The sequence below is a fragment of the Elephantulus edwardii genome, unplaced genomic scaffold (assembly GCF_000299155.1).
Source record: "Elephantulus edwardii isolate Elephantulus edwardi_28Jun2011 unplaced genomic scaffold, EleEdw1.0 scaffold00211, whole genome shotgun sequence".
NCBI lineage: Eukaryota > Metazoa > Chordata > Mammalia > Macroscelidea > Macroscelididae > Elephantulus > Elephantulus edwardii.
In genome coordinates this window covers 1575689-1591569 of record NW_006399961.1, presented here as the reverse complement: position 1 = coordinate 1591569, position 15881 = coordinate 1575689, and the positions used below count along the sequence as shown (strand labels likewise).

General features: G+C 44.7%; 1 protein-coding gene across 1 annotated transcript in view; it reads left to right on the top strand.

The window, feature by feature from the left end:
- Positions 1–15881, top strand: part of BTBD11 (BTB (POZ) domain containing 11) — a 520423-nt gene that overhangs the window by 281700 nt on the left and 222842 nt on the right. The window contains exon 2 of the mRNA XM_006897535.1: positions 11027–11176. Within this exon, the coding sequence (XP_006897597.1) occupies positions 11027–11176 (150 nt within the window). The remainder of the gene's footprint in view (positions 1–11026; positions 11177–15881) is intronic.

Genomic DNA, 15881 nt, shown 5'->3' with positions numbered 1-15881 from the left:
CTAATTATAAGAGCAGATAATTCTGTCTGCTCCTCGAGAAAATGATGGGCGATCTCCTCCCATGAGATTTACTGCCTCCGGAAACCCACTGGAGGGTCAGCTATGGGTCGGTTCCAGCACAATGGCACATAAAAACAAGTGTCTTAATGGTAAAGAACCGCACAGCTGACCCCAAGGCAGGCTGTTCAAATCCGCCAGCTGCTCTGTGGAAGAAAGATGGGCAGTTGCTCCCCATCCAATGTATGGTTCCTGAAAACCTCCAGGAGAGTCAGCTATGAGTCAGTTCTAACTCAATGGCACATAACAGTAACATTATCTATTTATTGATTTCGGGGCAAGGGGGTAAGGCACCAGGGTTATACTCTCTCTCTTCCCATCCCTAGTGACCATTTTCTTTTTAGTGGCTTCCTCATTTTCTTCAGAATACTGTCCTTTAGACTCATTCATGGTATGTGATATTTTGCAGAATCTTCCTTTTTCTTCATTGTTGCATGGTGTTGCATTGTGTGTATCCACCATCATTTGTATATCCCACTGATAGTTACTTCTTGTCTATGTATAAGTTCTTTCCATGAGCATAATTAAATGTTCTGAAGTTCCTGTTCTTCACCGTGTTGTCCAAAATTTGTTAGGAACTGACACAGTGAAATGCCTTTGTGTGGTCTATGAAATCAGAGTCATTGCACCAAAAAGAACCAGTCAATGCTCAGTCACTTCAGGAGGTAGCATGTGGTCAAGAACCAGTGATACCGAAGGATGACATGCAAGCTATATTGAAAGCGTTAGTGACAGAGCTCAAAGAATCAGTAGAATACTGATTGAGACAGTTCAGCAAATGGATGCAACGCTGGGTGTGCTCACTTGTCTATGCCAAGAAATTTGGAAGACACATACCTGTCCAACTGTCTGAAAAGGATCTGTAATACATGCCCATTTTCAAAGAAAAGCCATCCAACAGCACGCAGGAAGTAGTAAGTAATTTCATTGAAAGGGTACATAAGTACATTTTGCTGACGATCATTCAGATGGTTCTGCAGTACATCAACAGGGAACTGCCAGAAATTCAAGCTTGATTCAGAAGAGGCTATAGAATGAAGGGTATCATTGCTGATGGCAGAAGGATCTTGGCTAGGAGCACAGAAGGCTGGAAAGATGGTTTCCTTTGTGTTCTATGCAGAGGTTTTGTGTAGGTTATAACAAGTTAGGGATAAGGAGGTAGATAGGATCAGAGGCTTGTGGAAGAAGAAAGGCAGACTCAGAGGAGCCGAGTCCTGGGTCTCATGCCACACAGGTGGGAGACGATGAGGCAGGAACCTGAATCCAGGCAGGTCTGTCTGATGCCTCTTCTGGGACTCTCTATACCCCAGCTGCTTCCTTTCCGTTTATTACAGTTGGGATGAATGCCAGGACCACCCTCCGTGTTCCATTCTGGAGGTAACTTTACAGAAGACTAAGTCTAGCTTGGTTGACAGAACATGGGAGAATCATCTTCTTCTTGCATCCAAATATAGGCAGGGCTCCAGTCTGTGTCCTGGAACCAAAGTAACAACTGCCTAGTACAGCTTTATACAACCATCTTCAGAATCTAACTCCTTCACATTGTTACACTATCACACAGATCTCCGTACGTATGTACACAGAGAGAGAGAGAGAGAGAGAGAGAGAGAGAGAGTGTTTACCCAGAAGCACCTTAGCAAATAGGCCGGGCTATCTGCTTCCAAAAATAAGCCGTTCTTGAGGTCTGTAAAAATTTTAAGAAGTAATGTAAAAGCAACCCATACTAATTTAGTTTGCTGTGTGATTGATGATGGCCTGATGGAAGTTTCATAGGCTTTCTTTTCTCCTGAGAAGAATGTGTGTCAGTTGGGCAGTATGTCTTCAGTGTCGACGATAGTATTTTTACAAATTGTTTGTTTGGTTTTTTTGTGTTTTTTTTTTAAAATAGTATTTTTACAAATTGTACAAAGCAAAAAAGTGTAATTTAGTGAGCAATATAATTTTGCTTATGATATCAGATGTCAGCTAAAAAAACGAATCAAAGCTGAATGAATTCAGTAAAAACCAAAACATGGAAAACCTCAAGCAGCATACTTGAGCTTTGCTAAACATGGAGTCACAACGACTTGGAATTCATCCAAAGCCACTGGTTGGATTCTGCATTGACAGTGACTTCTTCCCCGTCCTCACCCCACATGGGGTAAGGTTTTAGTACGTTGTCTGAAATAGTCTCCCAATTATGGTGGAAGCCGCATCCAGAGTTTTCCTCATTCTGGTTGGCCTCAGGGTTTTAATAGTCTTAGTTAAATTGAAGATACCTTGGGGGGCTCTGAATTAGGATAATTATTCTGCGCCAGGCCTATAAATTTTGACTTCATAGCCACTAAACAAAGAAAACCTAGTTCCATACCTGAGAAATGTACATTTTTTTCCCTGTACTCAGTCATCATCCATGAGCTCATCCCAGGCTAGAATCTCCAGGGCCTATACGGAGCTGGCGCCTTGACGGCCCCAGGAAGTGGCTGCGGAATGCACAGGAACCCCCGAGGGAGCTAAGGAACCTGGATGAGCAAGTGATTTTGTCATTTGTGCATAACTTGTTCATCCCTGAAATAGTTTTGAGGACGCCTACGAAAATTTGTCCATGGCAATAGTGTAAATGATGGTGAACGTGATGCCAAAGGAAAATAAGGCAGAGGGGCTTCTTATTTGTAAATGAGCCTCAAATTTCGCTCTGAGCTTCCTAGTGGCAAATGCAAAGTAGGGAACATGTCTAAGGGGTGTGTGTGTGTGTGTGTGTGTGTGTGTGAGAGAGAGAGAGAGAGAGAGAGAGAGAGAGAGAGAGAGAGAGAGAGACTTTGGGTTTTGTCCTTGTTGTTGTTGTTGTTGATTGCCCTTGAGTCAAGCACAATTCATAGCGACCCTATGAGCAAAAGGCCTGAAGCCCCTCCACAGCTGTCAACATTTATCAAAGGTCATAGTTTCCGGAGACTTATTGTTTAGGAAGTGGATGTTGCTCCTGCTTCCAAACCTGCCATAGAATGTTACTGGTTAAGTCGCCTACAATGCATAGTGACCCTATGTACAGCAGCTCCAAACCCTTCCCTGTCTTGTGCCAGTCTCACTAATTTTGACACACCAGCCCCCATCACCCCAGTTACCGTATCAATCATCTCATCTGGGGTCTCCCTCTACTGCGCTGTCCCTCCGCCCTTCCGAGCATGATGTTCTTCTCTAAGGACTGATCTCTCCTGGCCACGTGCCCCGAGTAAGTAAGTGAGGCAGAGCTTCAAAACCCTAGCCTCCAAGGAGAGACTTGGTTTCACCAATGTTTTCCTTCCCTATCAGTGTCTCCTTGATAATACTGGGAAAAACCTCACACACTATTTCTAGACTCTAAGTCCCAGGAGAGTAAAAACCCACCTGCCTTGTGTCCCAACTTCCCTCCTTAGCAATACCTGGCAGAGAACATGTCTCCATAACCAGGAGGCAGAAAGCTAAGAGTTGTAGTGTCTGGAATCAGAAGTCTTGAGTTCATTTCTTAGAACCCTCTATGACTTTCTCTGACATTGGTCAAGTTACTGACTATCCCCCAAGCTCCAATTGTTTTCTCCAAAAAATAGAAGTGATAGGAAAGATTTTTGTGCCGCTTCCTCTCTACAAGGTGCTTTTTCTGTCTTCACAATCCATGAAGAAGTTGTTGTAAGGGGCCCTTGCATCAGCTATGACTCATAGCAACCCTAGGAACAATACAAAGGAACCTTCCCTATCCTGTGCCATTCTCACAATCCAATAATATTCTCATCTTATAAACGGAGAAACTGAGACACAACATGGAATGTTCACTTGTCTGTGGTCACATACGTTAAGTGAGGTCATCAGGGTTCAGACCTAGGGCTACCCCTCTCAGCCTCAGGAGCACATCCCGATTGCCCCCATCAGACGTGGAATGCCATGCCAAGTTGGCCTGGAGTCACATCTAGACAGCGAGCCTCAGACTGTGTGTTCTCAACAACCTCCCCAGAAGGGTTTTCTGTCTCCACTCACACAAGATTTTGGAAAGATGATCCATCCATATGACTGTTTGAATACAGACTCTAAATAAATAAAGCCGCTCATCTGTGAGAACGAGGTATTTATCAGAGGCTTTAAATATATTATCTAGTGCAGCCACTACAGTCAATCTGTGACGTCAGTGTTCTAAGCCCTCTTTGCGGATTCAGGATCTGCCGGGGACTGGGGAATGTGTTGATGCAGGATGTATAAAGGGCAGGGGCAGGACCAGAGCTGAGCTCTGTCAGGGGAAGGGGCCTCCCTCAACCTCACCCTGCTCTGGGCAGATACCTATTGATTGCTAGGAATGTGGATGCTCAGAAGACTCCCTGAGGGGCCCTCACAGCTCTGTTTGAGACTATGAATGGACTCCTTCCTTTAGAAAAATGCACAACAGACACCCCCTAGAGTAACAGGATTTTGAGGAGATCGTGACCGCCCCCCCCCGCCCCCGTAGCTTGTCATGGGCTTTGGTTTATGGTCGTATGCTATCCAAAGGTATTCTTTTCTTTAAGAAATAATCATGTTTGCACCTCACTTCCCTTGGTCTTTAAATGTGAATCTTGAGCACAAACTAGGGCTGTTCTTGGCTCTGATAATGAAATTCAGGTCTATGGCTCTCACACACCCAAGTCAGGCTGGAGTCTCTTGATTGAGACGGGTGTCCAGGGTGGGTGGATGGATGGATGCATTGATGGGTGGATAGAAAGATAGATGATAGATAGATAGATAGATAGATAGATAGATAGATAGATAGATAGATAACTGTATGTCTGTGTAGGTCTGTAGTCCATAGAGAGCTGTACTTCTCATTGAAAAGCTGGACCTCTGGTGGTTCAAATCCACAAACAACTTCAAGGGAGAAAGATAACCGACAGTTTACAACCTCTGAAAACTGCATTTTATAGCCTCTTAAAACAACAGTGAGGGAGTTTTTCTATTTCTTTTCAAAGAGAAGAGTGAATGTGGGGGATGGGTGGGCAGGGAGAAAAGTGCAACAATGACTGACTGGAAATCCTAAGTCTCTGAAAACTTTCATTAAAATTAATTTTAAAAAAAACAAACAAAACACCTCACTTATGGGTTGGCTATGAATTGGTTCCCACTTGACAGTAGTGACATACATCTATGTCTGGGGAGCTCTGGTGGCCTAGTGAGTAAGGAGTTGTGCTTCCATCCCAACAGTTGGTAGTTCAAATCCACCAACTGCTCTTTGAGATAAAGATGGACAGTCTCCTTCTGTGTGATTTACAGCCTCGGGAAGCCTCCTGGAGGGTCAGTTATGAGTCAGTTTCCGCACTATGACACTTAACCACAACAATAATATCTATATCGCTATTTACCCGTCTCTATGTAGTTGAAGTTACTGTGTGTACCCCATTGGTATCGCTGTTAGTAGGTGTCATGGACTAATGTCCAGCTTGTGCTGACCCCGTGTACAACAGAATGAAGCACTGTCCAGTCACGTGCCAGCCTCACAACCATTGCTGTGTGTCCATCTATTGCGGCAGCCACTCTTCTCGAGAACCTTCCTGGGATTTTTGCTGACCCGTCTATCATGCATGGTGTCCTTCTCCAGAGACTCAGCCCTCCTCACCATGTCCAAAACCATACTTGTTTCTAAGGAGCATCGTGGTTGCCTGTCTTCCAAGACAGATTTCTTTGTTCTTGAGGCAGTCCAGGGTATAGTTCCTATTCTTCACTAACACCCTAATTCAAGGACATCAATTCTTCTTCAGTCTCTTTGTTCATTGCCCAGTTTGCACATACATATGAACGAGATGTTTGGAAATATCATCTCTGGGACTCGATGCTCTTTAGTACTCAAAGTGACCTCTATGTTTACCCTATGTTGTTGTTGTTATGTGCCATAAAGTCACCTATGATTCATAGCGACCCAATGCACAATTGCCCTGAAGCCTGCCCTGTTATGAGCCAGTCTCACTGTCTCCAATACACCTACCTCCATTACCCCAGTTACTGCATCAATCCATCTCATCCAGGGTCTTCCTCTCCTGCACTGTCCCTCCACCCTTCCAAGTATGATTCCAAGGACTGATTCTTCCTGGCCTTGTGCCTAAAGTATGTGAGATGGAACTTCAAAATCCTTGCTGCCTTGAAGCAACATGGTTTCACTCTCTCCAAGACAGATCTGTTTGTTCTCCTAGCAGCCCATGGTATGTTTAATATTCTTCTCTAGCACCACAAGTCGAAGACATTGGTTCTTCCTCTTTCATTCTTAGTCATTGTCCAGCTCTGTGATGCATAGCAAGTAATTGCAAAGACTATGGCCTGGATCAGATGCACCTTAGTCTCTAGACTAATATAATTGCTCTTTTGCCCTTTGGAAAGGTCTCAGACAGCAGACTTCTCTATGCAATCTGGCTCTTGATTTCCTCACTGCTGGTGCCAAGAGTGTTGATTGTGGAGCTGAGCAAACTGTAATTTTGTTAACAACCTCAGTCACTTCTCCATCTATCATGGTGCTGCCAATTGGCCCAGTGGTGAGAATCTTTGTCTTCTTGGTGTTAAGCTTCAATTCATATTGAAGACTACAGTTCTTGACCTGCTGCTGCAAGTGCTTCAGGCCCTTCTCAGTATCAGCAAGCAAAGTTGTGTCATCTGCATAACGCAGGTTGTTGGTGTTTACCCCATAGAGTTCTCAAAAAGAAAAAGAAACCCTGGTACATAATCTTTGCATAATGGATCAATTATAAATTTCCCCAATCTCTGTAATTGAGCTTTCAAAGCATCTTTGGATAATTATATTTCCATGTTTAAATTTTACAACTCTCTAAATGAAAGAGTAATAACTCTGAGGAAAATCGTTTGTTCTTATGATAAAGCATAAAGTAATCCAATGATAGGTTTGTATACATCAACTGAATTTTTTTTATTTCAGTTAACATTTGCTGAGCACTTTCTATTTGATGTGCAAATGGAAATGTATCCTTTGAGCGCATGAACTCATTTTGCCTCCCAACAGCCCCATGCAGGGGATGAGGTCATTATTATTACTCCCAATCCCCATACACACCCATTTCACAGAAAAGAAAATTGACTGAGGGCTAAAGAGATTTCTTGAACCAGGTCGACCATGGATGGGAAGTGGCAGAGCATAGACTCAAGTGCTGGGTTCGAGATTCCCATTCTGATTTTGCTTTGCCTAACCAGTATGTGGAGGCAAGGTTTTTTATTTTGTTTTCTTTTTTTATGGTGAGAAAAATTTGTATTTAGAATTAGCCAGCTGGACTCAGTTTAGATGATCCCAATTTTGTTGGCAACATCCAAAGCATCATAGTCAGGAGCAAGTGGAACATAGGCCTTCTTCTCTCCAGCAGGCCTAATCAAAGTGTTGACCTTGGCCGCATTAGTGTCATAGTTTCCTTACAGCTTGTTTAATTGGGTGCTTGTTGGCCTTGACATCCACAGTGAACACAAGTGTGTGGTTATCTTCTATCTTCTTCATGGCTGACTCAGTGGTCAGGGGAAATTTGATGATGGCATAGTGGTCAAGCTTGTTTCCCCTGGAGGTGCTCTTCTGGGGCTATTTGGACTGCCTTCGGAATCTCAGTGTCTTAGGCCACCAAAAGGTGGGTGACGTGCAGATCTTTTTTTTTTTTTGGCTGTGGATGCCCTTCAGATCTGCCTTCTTGGCCTTTAATACCTTTGCCTTGGCTTCAGTTTTGGGAGGGGCAGAGGCTTCCTTCTTCGCTTTTTTTTTTTTGTAGAAAGACTGGAGTCAAGTTTTAAGAAGCAAGTCTGGGTTAAGAATTTGCTAAGATGAACTATATAATACATTTAGGGAGCAAACAGTAAACAGCTCAATCACAGCTAAAATAGAGCCTCATCCATGGATATAATAATTTACCTTGTAAATACATGGTTAATATAAAAAGATCTTGGTCTATGTATAAATTATCTGAATAGGAAATACCTTTTTACTTAGTTAAATAAAACTTATCTGTTTGAAGAAAAAAAAAAGAATTTGCTAAATTGAGCAGAATGGCTGGATTCTGCAAAGGTGTGTTTTCAAAAAAGCTTGCCTCTGGAAACTATGAACTTGGAGAATAGATGAAAGTTTTATGTTCAAGACTTTCCTTCATAGGATCACTATGAGTCGTCTATGACTTGATGGCACTTAACAACAACAGTACAAATAACAAGGCATGCAACCTGATGAAGACAGTTAGGAGTCATTTGTCTATTAGATGACTCTATCCTTCCCTTGTGTAGATACCCTTATCGTACCTGGAGGGAGCTCTGGTGGCCTAGTGGGTAAGGAGTTGCACTTCCAACCCAAAAGCAAGTGGTTTGAATCCACCAGCTGCTCTGAGGGAGAAGATGGGCATTCTCCTGCTGTGCGGTTTTACAACATCTGAAAAGCAGTGGGTGGATCAGCAGTGAGTTGGTTCCAACATGACACCACGTGACAGCAGCATCCCAGCTTTATTCTTATGAGTCCAGAGGAAGTTGTCCTGCTCACCTAAGGACCGCTGTGCGGTGGCAGTTTGAATCCATCAGAAGCGCCTCATGAGAATGATGGACAGTATCCTCTCGTGAGATTTACAGCCTGAGAAGCTTGCTGGAGGCTCAGCTATGAGTTGGTTCCAACTGGATGTCAAGGAGTAGAGCTGTGTGCTTCCCAGCTCAGCGCTAAGCTCGCACGACTCCTTTGCTGTGATGCCTGCATCCCCCAGGCCCAGTACCCTTTCTCCCCAAGCAGAGGGCCTCACGACACGGAATCTTAGATGAGTCATCAGCCTTGCTTGTGATGATCTGATGCCGCTTGCAGGGGACTCTTCCAGGGGTAAGATGTCTCTGAATTAGAGCCAAGATATCAGATGAGGAATTGACCCAAGGTTCGTTGCTGTGGAAACGGTTACCTGACTTAGCCTCTGACTACATGTCTCGGCAGGTGAGCAGATGGGAAGAAGCGAGCATGACTCAGCGTCTCCCTACTGTTCAGCATCATAGCAACATGCAAACCTCCCCGACAGACGGGTGGGGGGTGGGGGACAGGGGCAGGAGCTGCTTCAGCTGTGATACCAACCTGGTCCTCCCTCAAGAGAGGACAGGATTCTACAGCAGAGCCTCTACTGCCTTGTTGTCATTTTGTTTTGTTTTATTAATTTTCATGAAAGTTTATAGAGACTTAGGGTTTCTTGTCATTCGTTGTTGCACTTTTCTCCCTGCCCATCCCCTCCCCCTCAATTCACTTTTCTCCTTGAAAAGTGAAAGAAAAACTCTTTCATTGCTTTCAATTCCCCCCCCCCCCCCCAAGTCCACTGCACTATGCAGCTCTTATTCTGGACTCCTGTCATGATAATAATACCCAATCATATATCCCTTTTAAACAGTTCTCTCCCTCATCGGTTTCAATGCAGAATACATCATTCCTCCCCTCCTTCTCTGTCTTCGTCAACCCCAATGTCAGCCCTGTTTTACAACAGTGGCCCTATGCACTATTTGTCCTTTTGTGACTGAGATATTTCACTCAGCATAATGTCCTCCAGGGTCATCCACTTTTGCAGAATATTGCATGAGTTCCTTGTTTTTCAGTGCTGCATAGTATTCCATTGTGTGAGTATACAACAGCTTCTCTATCCATTCGTTTGTTGATGGGCACTTGGGTTGTTGACTGCCTTGTTTTTTGAATATGTCGTTGACTTTACATGCTGTCAAGTTGACATCAACTCACAGCAACCCTGTGAACAGCAGATGTCTACCTCACCATGTCCGGCGCCAGCCTCACCGTCTCCCACGTGCTCGTGCCCACTGTTACAGCACCGTGTCAGTCCATCTTGTTGACAGCCTTCCTCTCATCTTCTGACCCTCCACCTTCCCCAGCACTTCCTTTTCCAAGGAGGACCCTGGCTGCATTTCCTCTAAGACAGATTGTTGGCTCTTTGGCGGTCCATGGGAGGCAGTACTCTTCTCATTAACATCTAATGTTCACCTATCCGTCCATTCGTTCCGCGCTGATGTTAGTTAATATCAAGTCACTTCTTCCCAGGGAGGCCCCATGAGTGCAAAGCAGAACTACTCCATTGGTTTCTTTGGTGTTGGGTTTGGTTGTTTTGCGGTTTGGGTTTTTTTTTTTTCATACTGGTTTATTTACAAACTTCGTATGCATTGTTTTTCACACTGATTTTTCCCATTTCCTTCACCCACCCCTCCCTCTACCTATCAAATTGTGTGACACTGTGATTAACCGCCACCCCGCATCCTCACCTCTCTGTTCCCACACTCCCTACCTTGGATCCTCATACTCATTCTCCAATACTGTTCTTATACAATATTTGTCTTTATGGGACTGAGTTAGTCCATTTAGTGTAATGCTCTCCAGTCCCTCCCAAGTTAGGTAGTGGTTTACAAAATCGTTTCTCCTGCATGCTGCGTAGTAAAGCTGTGGTCTTTCAGAAGCAGATCACCAGGCCTGCTTTGTGAGGTGCCTCTGGATTCAAACCCCTGGCCTTCCAGCCAGTAGTTGAGATCTTAACCAGGAATTACTCATCTTGGAGGTCCCAAGGTACCTGTCTAAATAGGTAGAATCTGTGTAAGGAAAAAGCAAAGAGTCTCTCTCTCTCTCTCTCTCTCTCTCTCTCTCTCTCTCTCTCTCTCTCTCTTCCTCCCTTCCTCTCTCCCTCTCTCCCTCCCTCCCTCTCTCCCTTCCCCCTACTTGGAAATGTGTGTGTACACCATGTATGTCCACATATTCTTTAAAATCGGTTGACCAGGGCTTCAGAGAGAACTTTTGACATAGCAGCTTTGATGGCTGTTTCAACAGAGCCCAGCAATGCTTCTTTCCAAGGCAGTGGTGCAGCGGCATCTCTGGTGTGATTTGGGGCGTGTGTGTGTGTGTGTGTGTGTGTGTGTGTGTGTGAGAGAGAGAGAGAGGAGGGGGGGGTTCCTGTGCCTCTCCAGGGATGGCATGGAAACTCACTGTCTGTTCTTTCTCCCTCTATCTCCGCAGGGGTGCTGTGCCTGCCTGACAGCTTGAACCTCCACCGAGACCCGCAGCGGCCAAGCAAACCGGGAGAGCTGCCCATGTTCAGCCAGTCGGAGCTGAGGACCATCGAGCAGTCTTTGCTGGCCACCCGCGTGGGCAGCATCGCGGAACTGAGTAAGTGCAAACCAGTCCTCCAGCCCTCTGATGTGCCCTCTGTGTGCCCAACGTGGCACCTCTGATGTACCCTCTGTGTGCCCAACGTGGCACCTTTCCCTGAGCACCTGCTATGTGCACGATTTGGTACTGATGCTCTGGGGAAGGTGAGAACCTGGAAAGTTTTCTGACTCAGCCATTGACAGAGGTCAACTTCATTACCTAATCTTTCCTGAGTCTTGGTTTCCTTTGATAGAAAATTAATTCATTGCTATTTCGTTGATTCCTACTCATTGGGATCATCTGTTTGGTTTCCAAGCTGAAGAAGAATCGATGCCTTTGAATTGTGATGTTGGAGAAGAGTACTGAATATCTAATGGATGTCAAAAGAACAAGTATCTCTTGGAGAAATGCAGCCAGAGTGCTCCTTGAAGGCAAAGATGGCAAAGCTCATCTCACGTACTTTGAACATGTTAAGAGAGGCTTTTCCTTGTATGCAACAATGAATGAACTTTTTTTTCTAAGCAAAAGGGAACTGGGTGGCGGAGGGAGGCAAATAAGCAACAATGAATGAAAATCCAACTTTTCTGTAAACTTTTTTAAAATCACAATTAAAAAAATAGAGAGAAAGACAGAGACTTTTCCTTGGAGAGAAACATCATGCTTGGGAAGATGGAGGGTCAACAAAAGAGAAAAAGGCCATCAATGAGATGGATTGACACAGTGACTGCAGCAATGGGCTCAAGTGTATCAAAGATGATGAGGACGGCACAGGATAGGACAGGGTTCAGATCTGTTGTTCACAGGGTCACTATGAGTCATACTTAATGACATGTGACAGCAGCGACAACAACAGCAGCAGATCTTTATGGGAAGAGACTGATCATCTTTCCACCATGGAGAAGTTGGTGGATTCAAACCACAGACCTAATGGGTAGCAGGCTACCATGTTATACACCTCTAGGGCTGTTTAAATCAGGAAAACTGTACCATCAAACTCCCAGTGCGGATTGTAGAGATGCCATGAGCCAAAGCCCATGAAAGAGTTGGCCACAGCACCTGACACTCAATAACAACACCAGCCAATTGTCATCAAGTTCGTTCTGAATTAGGATGTTGTTGTTAGATCCTGCCGAGTCAGGTATGACTCACAGTGACCGTAAGAACAACCGATCTGAACCTTGTTCTATCCTGTGCCAACCTCACCGTCTCTGACACATTCAAGCCCATTGGTGCAGTCACCGTGTGAATCCACCTGGTGAGGATCTTCCTCTCCTTCGCCATCTTCCCACCTTTCGAAGCATGATGTTCTTCTTCAAGGAGTAGATTTTCCTGCAGTGTACCCCAAGTCTGCATGACAAAGCTTCACCATCCTTATCTCCAGGGAACATTCTGACTCCAAGACATCTGTTTGTTCTTTTGGCCGTCCATGGGATATTCAGTATTGTTGTTGTTATATGCTGTTGAGTTGCCTGTAACTCATAGCGACCCTATGCCCAACAGCCCTAAACCCTGCTCTATCATGTGCCAATCTTATTGTCTCTGACACATCTACCCCCGTTACCCCAGTCACTGAATCAATCCATCTCATAGAGGACTTTCCTCTCTTGCGCTGTCCCTCCACCCTCCCAAGCATGATGTCCCTCTCCAAGGACTGGTCCCTCCTTACAGTATATTGAAAGTATGTCAGACGAAGCTTCAGAATCCTTGCCTCCAAGGAGAATCCTGGTTTCACCCTCTTTAGGGTAAATCTGTTTATTCTCTTTGTAGTCCATGGTATATTCAATACTCTTCACCAGCACCAAACTCAAAGGCATCAATTCTCCTCCTGTTATCCCTAGTCATTGTCCAGCTCTCTGATGCATAGCATGTAATTGCAAAGACCATGGCCTGAATCAGGCGCACCTTAGTCTCCAGACTGACATTGTTGCTCTTCAGTACTTTGGAGAACTCTCTGACAGCAGACAACATTCCCAGTGCAATTTTTCTTTTAATTTCCTGCATACTAGTACCAAGAGTGTTGATTGTGGAACCAAGCAAAAGAAAGCTTTTAGCAATCTCAATCTCTTAATCATCCATTATGATGCTGCCAGCCGGCCCAGTGGTGAGAATCTTTGTTTTCATAATGCTGAGCTTCAATCTGTATTGAAGGCTGCAGTCTTGACCATGTGCAGCAAGTACTTCAGGTTCACCTCAGTTTCAGCAATCAAGGTTGTGTCATCTGCACAACACCAATTGTTGATGAGTCTTCCTCCAATTCTGATTCCACACTTCTCCTCATAGAGCCCAGCCTCCCAGATAATCTGTTCTGCATACAGGATGAAAAGGTATGAAGAAAGGACACACACCTAGCGTACACCCTTTCCAATTTTGAACCATGCAGTGTTTCCTTTCTCTGTTCTGACAACTGCGTCCTGATCCAAATATAGACTTCACATAAGCATGATCAAGTGTTCTGGGATTTCCATTCTTCTCAGAGTTAGCCATAGTTTGTTGTGATCTACACAGTCAAAAGCCTTTGAATAGTCAATGAAACACAGATAGACATTCCTCTGGTACTCTCTGCTTTCCAATGAAACACAGATAGACATTCCTCTGGTACTCTCTGCTTTCAGCCAGGACCCATCTAACATTAGCTATCATATCCCTAGTACCAGTGCCTTTTCTAAACCCAGCGTGCACATCTGGCAGTTCTCTGTTGATAAGCTGTTCCAGTCATTTTGGGATAGTTTTCAGCAGACTCTTGCCTGCATGTTATATAATAATATTGTTTGATAATTTCCCCGATCCTAAAAATTAGCGTGGAACCACCCCATATGTTGTCATAGGCTATAAATCCTTACAGGATCAGGCTGCCTCATCTTTTTCCAGAGTAGCTGATGGCTTCAAACTGGCAGCACTTTTGGTTAGCAGCTCAAGGCTTCACTCGCTGTGTTACCATGGCACACAGTAGATGCTACATAAATAGCAGCTGTTCATCATTCATTTCCATGTTAGGAAACCTCTCCCCTCACTTAGCCTGTTCTCAGACCCTGTTGGGTGACTGCCAACGAGGGATGGTGCTGGTGGTGGTATTTTTCTCAACTCAGTTTCCATTTATGATGACCCCATATGTGCAAAGGGGGAATTTCATGGTGGGGCTGGCCAGACCTGTCTGCTGAGGCAACTCTGTTGTTGTTGTTATTCTATGTTGTTAATCCGACTATGACTTGTAGCCACCTTATGATCAACAGATCTGAATGCTAGCCTAGCCTGAGCCCACCTCACTGTCGCTGATAACTCTTGAGCCCATTGCTACAGTCACTGTGTCAGTCCATCTCACTGAGAGTCGTCTTCTCTTGTGCTGAACCTTTCCCTGTCCCAGCTTGATGTCTTTTTTCCAAAGACTGGCCCCTCCTGAAAATGCCCAAGGCATGTGACATGGAATTTCACCATCCTCACTTCCAAGGAGCAAGGCTTCCCATTCTCTAGGTGACAACTCTGAGTGGTTTCAAATGGCCAATCTTACCAAACCGAGTACTTAAGGAAGGCTGCATAGTAGAGTGGACTTGGGGTACGGGATTGTATAACAATGAAATAATTTTTCTTTCACTTTTCAAAGAGAAGAGCAAACTGGACGGGGAGGGGTGGGCAGGGAGAAAAGTACAACAATGAATGAATGGAAATCCAAAGTCTCTGTAAACTTTCATTAAAAGTAATAATTTTTTTAAAAAATTAGATAATTTTCTTACGTTTCCAGCACTTGATTTGTGTGATTGTTATTGTCAGACCAGCCCTGCATACAACAGAACAAAACACTGCCCTGTGCTGTGTCGTCCTCCCAACCATTACTTTCCTTAAGTTCATGGTTACAGTCACTGACATCAGTCCACCTCCACGGAGGTTGGCTTTTTTATCACTGACCCACTTTACCAAGCATGATGTCCTTCTGCAGGGCCAGGCACCTCCAGATAATGCACCCGCAGTCACATGTCGCCACCTCTACCTCTGAGGAACATCCTGGATATACTCCTTCTAAGACAGATTCATGCAGGAACAGTAGTCCCTTCTTCCTGGCCCCGTTTTTACAGACTGTGAAGTTAGAAACTGAATTGGCTAAAATGAATTGCCTGCAAGTCTATCCCATCAGAAAGTGGCCGAGCTCAGGTTTAAATCCCTACAGTTTTGGCTCTAAGATCCTCATGTGTCTGCTCTGTCCGCTTCAGTCAACTATCAGCCAAGCTGAGACGGGTGTCTCAGGAGAGGCTTGGACACTGGATTCTGCATCAGTCAAATAAGCAACAGGGAGTGAGATCTTGCCTCTTTAGCCTCAGTGTCTTCCCAGAACTCTGGGCTTCTCATCTCCTTCAGGGCCTGATTGACAGCTTGAAAGCAAGACACTCAAATCTGAAGTCTCAGTCATCCCTGCCTGCCCCACAGTCTTTCCTGTCTCTGAAAATGGCCTCTCCACTTGTCACTTGCTCGATCCAAAATAACACTGGTGTCTGGCTGACTCCTTTCTCTGCTCCCTACATCCATTCCATAAGCCAGTTTAATTAGATCTTCTTCAAATATGCCCAGAAACCCATTCATTCTCACTGCCTGCATTCTTGACCTTTGAGCCAGCCTGTCTTCTTCATCTGGTAAATATTTAGTCTCCTAACTTCTTTCCCTCGCAGAGAAGCCAGAGCACAAGGAAGAATCCAAGACACTAAAGAGCTGAACAGAAGATTCCAAAAGGTAGCAC